The sequence below is a fragment of the Myotis myotis genome, unplaced genomic scaffold (assembly GCF_014108235.1).
Source record: "Myotis myotis isolate mMyoMyo1 unplaced genomic scaffold, mMyoMyo1.p scaffold_m19_p_1, whole genome shotgun sequence".
In the NCBI taxonomy this organism is placed as follows: domain Eukaryota; kingdom Metazoa; phylum Chordata; class Mammalia; order Chiroptera; family Vespertilionidae; genus Myotis; species Myotis myotis.
Genome location: NW_023416313.1, coordinates 172,502,702 through 172,514,841, shown reverse-complemented (window position 1 = coordinate 172,514,841; position 12,140 = coordinate 172,502,702). Strand labels below are relative to the sequence as shown.

At 41.3% G+C, this 12,140-nt stretch overlaps 1 protein-coding gene across 1 annotated transcript in view; it reads right to left on the bottom strand.

The window, feature by feature from the left end:
• Window positions 1-12,140, bottom strand: part of TEX9 (testis expressed 9) — a 46,140-nt gene that overhangs the window by 6,404 nt on the left and 27,596 nt on the right. Inside the window, exon 10 of the mRNA XM_036324837.1 lies at window positions 3,768-3,902. Coding sequence (XP_036180730.1) covers window positions 3,768-3,902 — 135 coding nt within the window. The remainder of the gene's footprint in view (window positions 1-3,767; window positions 3,903-12,140) is intronic.

The window sequence follows — 12,140 nt, the reverse complement described above, 5'->3', positions numbered from 1 at the left end:
AATCTATAATAATAAAAGCGTAATGTGCATGCCCTGACCGGTTTGGCTCAGTGGCTAGAGCATCGGCCTGCGGACTGAGGGGTCCCGGGTTCAATTCCAGTCAAGGGCATGTACCTTTGTTGCAGGCACATCCCCAGTAGGGGGTGTGCAGGAGGCAGCTGATCGATGTTTCTTTCTCAACGATGTTTCTAACTCTCTGTCCCTCTCCCTTCCTCTCTGTAAAAAGTCAATAAAAATATATTTTTTTAAAAAGTGTAATATCCAAATGGAATGACTGTCCGGACGACCTTCTGAACAAAGCCAGGGCTGCGAAGACCTACTCTTGCACGAATTTATATAGACCTCTTGTCCTATCTAATAAAAGAGAAACATGGTAATTGGCGTACGACCGCTACCCTTCCCATTGGCTAATCAGGGCGATATGCAAATTAACTGCCAGCCAAGATGGCGGCCGGCAACCAGGCAGCTTAAACTGAACATGAGGCTTGCTTGCTTCAGTGACGGAGGACTCTAACGTTCCCCGCCTTCCTTGCCGGCCTCTGAGCTTGCAGTTTAAAAAACACTGTAACAAATATAGAAGCTAAACAAAACCCCAGAAACCAGCTTTCAGAGAGCTGGGATCTCAGAGCTGGAGCTGATACAGAGTTTCGATTATAGAACCGAAACAAACCAGATACCTGTTTTAAGCAGCTGAGGCCTCAGACCTGGAGCCAAGCCTCAGAGCTAAAGCTGGCCCAGAATAAAAAAAGAAAAAAGAAAAAAAGGAGCAGTTGGGAGCTTCAGTCCCAGCCTGAAAACAGCCCTTAGCCCCTCACCCAGGCTGGCCAGGCACCCCAGTGGGGACCCCCACCCTGATCCGGGACACCCTTCAGGGCAAACCAGCTGGCCCCTACCCATGCACCAGGCCTCTATTCTATATAGTAAAAGGGTAATATGCCTCCCAGCACCGGATCAGCGGAGCCACGGGTCCTCCTGGCACCGGGATCAGCGTGACAGGGGGCAGCGCCCAAACTCCCTGATCGCCCTGCGGCTCTGTGTGTGACAGGGGGCGGGGCCACAACCTCACTATCGGCCCTGCACTGTTCGTAACGGGAAGGCGCCCAACCCCCTGATCGGCCCTGCTCTGTGCCTGATAGGGGGGAGCTCCCCAACCCCCTGATCACCCTGCGGCTCTGTGAGTGACAGGGTGCAGCACCCCAACCCCCCCACCCCACGGGCCCTGCTCTGTGTGTGACGGGGTAGAGCCATAATCTCCCCATTGGCCCTGCCCTGAGTGTGACAGTGGCAGCGCCCCAACCCCCTGATCCGCCCTACTCTGTGGGTGATAGAGGGCGGCGCCCCAACCCCCTGATCCGCCCTGCTCTGTGTGTGACAGGGCGGTGCGCCAACTCCCCTATCGGCCCTACTCTGTGAGTGACAGGGGGGAGCTCCCCAACCCCGATTGACCCTGCTCTGTGCTTGACAGGGGGCAGCGCCCCAACCCCGATTGGCCCTGCTCTGTGCGTGACGGGGGAAGCTCCCCAACCCCCCAATCGGCCGTACCCTGAGTGTGACTGAGGGTGGCATCGCAACCTCCCGATCCGCCCTGCTCTGTGCATGACAGGGGGCGGCGCCCCAACTCCCCAATCAGCCCTGCTCTGAGCCCGACCAGGGGCTGCACCTAGGGATTGGGCCTGCCCTCTACCACCCGGGAGCAGGCCTAAGCCAGCAGGTCGTTATCTCCCGATGGGTACCAGACTGCGAGAGGGCACAGGCCGGGCTGAGGAACCCCCCCCACCCCCCGAGTGCACAAATTTTTGTGCACTGGGCCTCTAGTCCTATATAATAAAAGAGAAACATGCAAATTAACCATCCCTCCGCTATGCTTACGCCACACCCACAAGCCAATCAGGAGCAACTATGCAAATTAACCCAACTAAGATGATGGCAGCCATGGAGCTGGAGCGAGCAGGCAGCTTGGGTTGCCCCCAGCGATGGAGAAAGCCAAGCTTCCCACCTGCCCTGGCTGGCCCTGGGCTACGCTCAAGGCTACAAAGTTTTAATTATAGAAGATAAATAAATCCCAGAAAAAAGAAAAAAAGGAGAGGCTGGGAGCTTGGGTCACCAGGGGGGCATGGCCAGCCTGAAAACGGCCCTCAGCCCCTCACCCAGGCTGGCCACACCCCCATGGGGTAAGGGTCCCCACTGGAGGGCTTGACCAGCCTGTAAACAACCATCAGCCCCTCACCCAGGCTGGCCAGGCACCCCAAAGGGACCCCCACCCTGATCCAGGACACCCTTCAAGGCAAACCAGCTGGCCCCTACCCGTGCACTAGGCCTCTCTCCTATATAGTAAAAGGGTAATATGCAAACTGACCCTAACAGCAGAATGACTGGGAATGACTGGTCACTATGACACACACTGGCCACCAGGAGGCAGACACTCAATGCAGGAGCCGCCCCCTGGTGGTCAGTGCACTCCCACTTCTACTCAGCCAAAAGCCAGGCTCACAGCTGGCAAGCGCAGCGGCAGTGGTGGGAGCTTCTCCCGCTTCCGTGGCAGCACTAAGGAGCAGCGAGCTGAGTGGTAAGGAGCAAGCAGGCGGGTGTTAAGGAGCGAGGGACCCCGGACTGCGAGAGAGCGCAGGCTGGGCTGAGGGACATCCCCCAGTGCACAATTTTGTGCAGCGGGCCTCTAGTACTGTAATAACATGCTAATTACTGGTAAGTTTGTAGACTTCCTAATTTGTTCATTTAATGACTTCTATTGATAAATCCCCATCATCATGCCATCATTGATGGCTCTTAAATATGAATATAGTAAGTTCATACAGCATAAACCATCTCGCAGAAGGCATCTTAAAATTCTAGTCACTGCAATGTATTTGTCTCTATTCAACTTGTTGGAGGACTTACCAAGATCAGTTTTGTTCAGTGCCCTATGTTATGCTAATTTAATCTAAAATGTATCATTTTATGTAATTAGGGTAGCTCCTAATTTCATCACCCAACCCATTGTTAAATATTGTCCTAAGAGAGAGATTCCAATGGAGCAACACTTTCAGCTTGACACAACCAAAAACTATAGCCAATATTTATAGTATACAAAATGTCTTCACACACATCGATATTTGAGCCTTCATTTATTCAACAGATATTTTAGGAATTAAATGGTAATTCTATGGCAATCATTTGTTAGATACTGTGAATACCAAGGTGATCCTTACAATAACTCTGTAACAGTGGTTATCAAAATGTTATATCAGACCCAGTGGCATCATCACCTGGGAATCTGTTAAAACTGCACGCTCTCAGGCCTAACCCCAGGTCTACTGAAACAGAAACTCTGGGGTGGGGCCCAGCAACCTATGGTTCAATGAGCCCTCCAGGTGAACCAGTGACCTGTAAAATAGCCCCTTGTATTATATACTAGAAAATTGAGGCTCAAAGAAGGATACAACAAACGAGATAAAACGAGACTTTTCCTCGTCATTTATCCCAAAATTAGAAAAGTGTCTGGCATATAATATGGGCACAAAATAAAGATCTGGATGAAAATAGTGAGTGAATCCTCCCAAGAGTTGTGCTATCACCCAATTACAGCAACTGCCCAAGCAAGGTAATTCTAACTTACTGAAATGTACATATTGATATTGAGTGTATTTCTCAAAAGAGAAATGTTTACCATGACAAGAATTATAATTTAAAAACTATTTAGTTTTGAATCTTGCATAAAAGAGGAAGCTATCAAAGTTGATCACTACCAAAACCTTTCCATGTTTCCATACCTTGCTATTCTGTCTTAATTTACTTAGCTCCGATTTATATTTTTCTGCTTCTTCTAGAGCTCTATTCAAGCGAACCTCCGTGGCACTTTGCGTAGTGGCAGCTTGTTTTTGTAGTCTTTTTTTATTTTCTAATTCCTGTACAGTAAAAAGAAAATGTATGGAACATTTATAAATATATCATAAGTTCCCTCTATTAGTCTGCAATATTTCCCATTTCATATTCCTTGCATTCTTCGAAATTTTACCACCACCACAACCAGAGACTGAACACTGAGTGATAGAGTTCTCAGAGAATTCTTACCCTGAATTGGTTTTAGAAAAATATATCTTTAAAGATATAGTTGCAAATTAAGCTTTCAGGTTATTTTTTGTTTGGAATTTCCTGCCTCTTTTTATTGATCCCAAGATACAGTAGTCATGCCTCCCTCCATTTTATAAGCAACTCTTTATAACTACAGTTATTCCTTTGGGGACAACCCAAAACATCAAATGTAAGACACAAGCTCATAAATACTGTTTGTGTAAACCTGACAAACATTTTAAAAAATAATTGTTAAATACAGAGCATTCTACATTAGCCTTACAGGGAAATCCCAATTCTATGCAAAAACAACAGCTCTTAGGAGTTATTTTCCACATATCAGAGTGGGTTTAGACCTGCATTTCTGCAAATATTCTAAGAGATGCTGTTGCAGAGAATCTATAGGCCACACAAAAAGAAACATGAACATATACGATAAACTCCCAACTCCACCATAATCTCATTTCCTGCCACAGGTGTTAACTTTAGCTATATCAACAGTACTTGGATATCTCCCCAACCACCATGATATTTCTTGCCTCTGAGCCTTTGCTCATGCTCTTCCTTCTGCCCTGACCCCTTCCTACTCCTCATTTTTACCTGGCTAGCACATACTCACCCTTTAAGACAGCTAGGGCTATACACTATGGTTTTACCTTTCCCAGAAGCCTTTCCTCTCTATCCTCCCAGGTTAGATTAGGTACCCTTTCTTCAGAGCTTCAATAGCATCCTGATATACATATACAATAGTCCCTGTTGTGTGAAACTGAATCTATCCATTTTGTTTGTTCCCCCACTATAGTGTAAGTTCCTTGAGGATGGGAACTGTCTTAATTTCTATATTCCCAGAACTCTGGTGGCATACAAGAGGCACTAATGACATGTTTATTGAATGGATTTTATTTTGAAATACTTCACTCCATCTTCTTTGTATCACCTGCAATGCCTAGTACAGAGCCTTTTACAAAGAACATACTCACTGTGGAACTGAAATGAGGGAGTTAAAAATACAGTTAACTGTTTTCTTCTTTTGTAAGTTTTTCTCCTGGCTGTATCACTATGCTGTATTTGAAAACTGATCTCCCTGGCTCCAAGTAATTACAGGGAAAACAAAACACATGCTGCTCTTTATGTAGGTTTCTAAACAAATCAAACTGTGTATGGATACCATCTGCTATCACCAGCCTTCTTCACAGCTTTCTGGTGGTAGCTTACACTAAGAACTAGCCTGATTTATCTCACTGTTCACATAGAAAAGGCAAAGATTCTCGTTAATTACAAAGTCCACAATTCTCGGTGATTTTGTAACCTACTTCACAGAAAAGTGAAAACCATCCTTCACCACATGATGTCCTCCCTGGCCCTGAATCAATACTGCCCACTCCCTTTCTTAAAAGTGAAAAAGAAAACGTATAGCCAGAAGAATAGTAAAGTAGGAAATAAAGTTTTCCTATGTAAGTAAATCCACTGTAGAAAGGAAAAACCTTATTAAAAACTTGAAAACATTTGTTTTCAATCATTTCAAGTACTTTTTACAAAATGCAGACAGGATACCAATACTGTTATGAGAGAGCTTGCACCCTGAAATTACTCAATATAAAGCAAATATACAGTTACAAAAATTAAGCAGTTTTCATATCACTAGAGAAAAATTTTGTGAAACCAAAAAATAGCTGAGGTACCGATACATATATCAAACAATGATAAGTTATTAAAAGTGGGGGCCCTTAAAACTCAAGATAAAAAAAGAAACCAACCAAACAAACAAAAACAAAACAAAACCCATTTACCATTGCAACAAAAACATTAAGATACCTAGGAATAAACTTAAATAAGGAGGTAAAAGACCTGTACTCAGAAAACTACAAAACCTTGAAAAAAGAGATAGAAGAAATTAACAAATGGAAGAATATATCATGTTCATGGACTGGTAGAATCAACATCATTAAAATGTCCATACTACCCAAAGCAATCTATAGGTTCAATGCAATCCCCATTAAAATACTAATGGCATATTTCACAGACCTAGAACAAACTCTCCAAAAATTCATATGGAATGAAAAAAGACCCCGAATATTTGCAGCAATCTTGAGAAAGAAGAACAAAGTTGGAGGGGTCACAATACCAGATATCAACCTATATTACAAAGCTACTGTTCTCAAAACTGCCTGGCACTGGCACAAGAACAGACATATAGACCAATGGAACAGAACAGAGAACCCAGAAATTGACCCAAGCCACTACAATCTACACTAATAAAAGACAAAGATGCTAATTGCCCATACCTTCGCTATGCCCATCAGCCAATCAGAAGAGTATGCAAACTAACCCAACAAAGATGGCCATTAAATTTGCATACTGCAGGCAGGGCAGGACAGCGCCATCCGCCGCCTGCCCCACTGCCATCCGGGCCTGCTATTTGTGACCCGGGGCGGCGGGGCGGGACAGCACTGATCCGCCAGCCCGCCTGGCCGCCATCTGAGCCTCCCGTGTGCAATCTGACCCAGAGCGAAGACTGAAGACAGTGTAGAAGGAAGCCAAGCACTGCAGAAGGGAGCAAAATGGTGGAGAAGGGAATGGAGATGGGAGCGGGGCTGAGGCAGTGGACATGGAAGGGAGTGAGGCAGCAGAGATAGGAGGGAGCGAAGTGGAGGAGAAGGGAGGGAGCGAGGCAGGGGAGAAGGGAGGGAGCGAGGCAGGGGAGAAGGAAGTGAAGCCTGCGCTCCCTTCTCTGCTTCGCTCCTGCCTCAGGAAGCCCTATTCTTGCAGGAATAGGCCCGAGGAAGCCCTATTCTTGCAGGAATCTTCCTGCAATGGGCCTCTAGTCAATTAATATTTGACAAAGGAGGCAAGAGCATACATTGGAATCAAGACAGTCTCTTCAATAAATGGTGTTGGGAAAATTGGTCATATACATGAAAAAAAATTAAACTAGAACACCAACTTATACCATACACAAAAATAAACTCAAAATGGATAAAGAACTTAAACGTAAGACAGGAAACCATAAAAATCTTAGAAGAATCCATAGGCAGCAAAATATCAAACATATGTTGTAGCAATATCTTTACTGATACAGCTCCTAGGACAATGGAAACCAAGGGGGAAATAAACAAATGGGACTACATCAAACTAGAAAGCTTCTGCACAGCAAAAGAAACCATCAACAAAACAACAAGAAAGCACACTGCATGGAAGAACATATTTGCCAATGTCATATCTGATAAGGGCCAAATCTCCAAAATTTATAGGGAACTCATACATCTTAACAAAAAGAAGATAAACGATCCAATCAAAAAATGGGCAAAGGACTTAAATAGACTCCTTTCGAAAGTGGACATACAGAAGGCCAAGAGACATATGAAAACATGCTCAAAGTCACTAATCATCCGAGAGATGCAAATCAAAACAACAATGAAGTATCATCTCACACCTGTCAGACTGGCTATCATCAACAAATCAACAAATGACAAGTGCTGGTGAGGATGTGGAGAAAAAGGAACACTCGTGCACTGCTGGTGGGAATGCAGACTGGTGCAGCCACTGTGGAGAACAGTATGGAGTTTCCTCAGAAAACAAAATGGAACTCCCATTTGACCCAGTTGATCCCACTTCTAGGAATATATCCCAAGAAACTAGGAACACCAATTAGAAAGGCTATATGCACCCCTATGTTCATAGTAGCACAATTCACCATGGCTAAGATTTGGAAACAGCCTAAGTGCCCATTAGTAGATGAATGGATTAAAAACCTGTGGTACATCTACACAATGGAATACTATGCTGCTGTAAAAAAGGAGTTCTTATCATTTGCAACAGCATGGATGGAACTAGAGAGCATTATGCTAAGTGAAATAAGCCAGTCAGAGAAAGATAAATATCACATGATCTCACTCATTTGTGGAATATAATGAACAACATAAACTGATGAACAAAAACAGATCCAGAGACAGAGAAGCATCGACCAGACCGTCAAACCTCAGCGGGAAGGTAGGGGAGGGTGGGGTAAGGGGGAAAGATCAACCAAAGTACTTATGTGCAAGCATATAGGCCTAACCAATGAACACAGACAACAGGGGGGTGAGGGCATGAGAGGGGGGGATGGGGAGTAATGTGGGGATAAGGACACATATGTAATAACCAATAAAAAAATTAAAAAAAAATACAAATGAAAGTTGTAATAAGATACTACTTCTGCCCTCTAATATAGCTAAAATTAAAAAGATTGACAATATCAAGTGTTGATGCTACAGGATAACTGGAGCTCTTATATATTGCTAGTGGGAATAAAATCACTGTGGAACACAATTTGACAGTTTCTTTAAAAAATTAAACATGCACTTTCCATAATACCCAGAAATTCTACTCCTAGTTATTTATTCAACATCATGAATAATACTGGATGTGTCTATACATACACACAAAGTGTGTCTACAGAAAACACTGGTACATGAAAATTCATAGAGGCTCTATATCCAATGGTCCAAAGCTGGAATCGAATCAAACACCCTTCAACTGGTGAACAGATCAACAAAAATAAATTCATAAATAAATACTACTCAGCAATACAGGGAATGAACCACACAGCACACAACAGTATTGATGAATCTCAAAAACATTATGCTGAACAAATGAAGCCAGATGCAAAAAAAGGTACATACCTATGATTCCATCTATATGAAATTTTAGAACAGGAAAAACTAATCTGTAGTAAAGGATTGCACATAAGTGATTGCTTGGAGCCATGGTTAGAGAGTAGAGATGGATGAGGAAGGGATACAATAGAAATTTGGGGGAAGGGGTGATGGAAATTTTCTTTATCTTGATTGTGGTGGTAGTTACAAGGACGGACTAGCTTGTAAAAACTCAATGAGTTGTACAATTGAAACAAGCATTTTTTTTTAAAAAAAAATATTTTAATGCAGAGATCATTCACAGAAAAACAAAATCGATGCTGAAATAAAATGCGTTCTTTTTTGTTTGTTTGTTTTTTATTTTATTGGGGTTTTTTTACAGAGAGGAAGGGAGAGAGGTAGAGAGTTAGAAATATCAATGAGAGAGAAACTTCGATCAGCTGCCTCCTGCACACTCCCTACTGTGTATGTGCCCACAACCAAGGTACCTGCCCTTGACCGGAATCGAACCTGGGACCCTGGCGTCCACAGGCTGATGCTCTATCCTCTGAGCCAAACCGGTTAGGGCTGTTTTTATGTTCTAAAAATGACTTCATCTACTAGTGTCAGCAGCTAAAATAATATACATAACTGTTTAAATAGTTAGCTTTTGCCGGTTTATAGAAGCAGCTACATTAAACTAAAGCTCTGTTTTATATTTCTGTGAACTGTACATTGAGATTTGTTTCTAGAAAATACATAAAATAAATGCAATTATCAAAGAAAGATTCAGTCTTGAGTTCCATATAACCCAGAAAGAGTTATGCTTCTCTGGCTCCTAGGTAAATAAGGATGCAAGCTGGGAATTTAGAGCAAATGAAAGTTTCCATAAAAATCTTCAGGTAGCCAATGTACCATAATTACTTAGTTACTATGAACCAAAAGTTTCAAATATTTAACTCTAAACAGCAAGGAGATTTTGGAACGACTGTGTGTTTAAGTCCATTTAATTTGGAGAGGGAGGGGGCAGTTGCAGAAAAGGTCTATGTGCTTTGTAGAAAAAAACCCCACTTTGTAGTCAGACAAATACTGTTTGAATCCTGTTCTTTTACTCCTATGTGCTTGGGCATCCTCCTTAACCTCTCAGACTCAGTTTCCTTTTTATAAAATGTTTTGCCTGGCACAAAGCACCCAAAATATGTTAGATCCTTTTCTGCCCATACAAAGGTAGTGTTACAGTCAATGTAGTCCTTTGGAAATGTTAATCTATTGGCATACTACAGGATACAATGGACAAGGAAAAGAGAAAGGACATAAAATAACCAGTAAGGAGGATCAGAAATAATAGGAGCTTTAACCAAGTAGTAAGTGGCAATGGGAATTGAAGAAATGAATGAAAAATATTAAGAAGAAAGAATGCACAGGATTGAGAATGATGTCCAAGAACAAGAAAAGAATCAAAAATATAAACAAAGTTTTAAGATTATGCGAGACTAGAACAGTGATATGACCAGAGCTGGGTTGCATAATGACAAATGAGGAAGTGTTCATACAAATTAAAATTGTTGTTCCCCAGATAGGACAGCTTTTTTCCTTAGGCCACTTGTCCAGATTTCTTAGCCCAACAGTAATATAATATATTTCTATTTAATTAAAAAATTTCTAGTAGCCACTTTAATCAGTAAAATTAATTTTAATACTATTTCCCTTATCCCAATACATCCAAAATATTATCATTTCAACATGTAACCATTATAAAAATATTAATGAGATTTCACATTCTTTATTCTATTTTATATTTAGTCTTCAAAATCTGATGTTTATTTTAAACTTTCAGCATGTCACAATTTGGACTAGTCACATATACAGTGAGTGGCTACCGTACTGGACAACACAGGCTTAGAGTATTAAATACTACAATCAATTTTTATTTCTAGATGAGTAGGTAGACAAAATTTGGTAATGTTACACTATTCAGCAATAAAAACGAGCGGACTACTACAACATGGGTGAGTCTAAAATGCTTTATGCTAAGTGAAAAAAAAACAACCCACCAGACTCAAAAGGCTACTATGTGGTTCTATTTATGACATTATCATAAGAGCCAAAAAATAAGAACCAAAAGAAATGAGTGTTGCCTGAGGCTGGGAGGAGAGGAAGGACTTGACTAAATTCACAAGGGAATTTTGTGGGATTATGGGCATGTTTTATATCTCAATTATGGTGTGGTTTCAGGACTGTGCATTTGTTAAAACTCATAGAACTGTGTAATAAAAGAGGTGATTTATTGTATATAAATTATATCCCAATAAATCTGATGTTAAAAAATGTATTACCAGATGATAATGCTAATTATACAAGGCCATAATGTTTAAAAATAGGCATTTTTATATGAACACACTAAAGAGAAATATGGCATTATAATGAAGAATGCATATTTTCTTACTACTTAAATCTCAATACATGCTAGGTTACATAAATTTAATCGTCACTCAGTCTTACAAAATAATACTGCATAGTGTATTTTTGTTAACACAATGGTATGTAATATAAAAATTCTTAAGTAGAATAGTTTATTTAAAATATATTCTCCCTGCAGATATGACACCAAAAGCACAAGCAACCAAAGATATATTAAATAAATTGGATTTCAAAATTTAAAATTTTTGTGCTTCAAAGTACACCATAAAGAAAGTGCAAAGACAACCCAATGAATGGGAGAAATATTTGCAAATCATATATCTGATGAGGGACTGTATCTAGAATATATAATGATCTCTTACTACTCAATAATTTTAAAATTCTAATTTCAAAAATGGGCAAAGACCCTAACCGGTTTGGCTCAGTGGATAGAGCATTGGCCTGTGGACTGAAAGGTCCCAGGTTCGATTCTGGTCAAGGGCATGTACCTGGGTTGCGGGCACATCCCACATAGGAGGTGTGCAGGAGGCAGCTGATCGATGTTTCTCTCTCATCGATGTTTCTAACTCTCTATCCCTCTCCCTTCCTCTCTGTAAAAAAATCAATAAAATATATTTTTTAAAAAATGGGCAAAGGATCTGAACAGACATATTTCCAAAGAAGATATACAAATGTCCAATAAACATATAAAATATCTTCAAAATCATGAGTTATCAGGGAAATGTACCTCAAAACTACAGTGAGATAACCACCGCACACCAATAGAATGGCTATAATGAAAAAGATAATCTAACGTGTTGGTGAGAATGTAGAGAGAAATTAGAACCCTTATACACTGCTGGTGGAAATGTAAAAGTTGTATAGCTGGTTTGGAAAACAGTTGGCAGTTCCTCAAAAGTTAAATAAAGGGTTAACCTATGACCCAGCAATTCCATTCCTAGGTATTTACCCAAGAGAAATGAAAGCATGTCCACACAAAAACCTGTATGTACATCAATGTTCATAGCAGCATGATTCACAAAAATTGGAAACAAACCA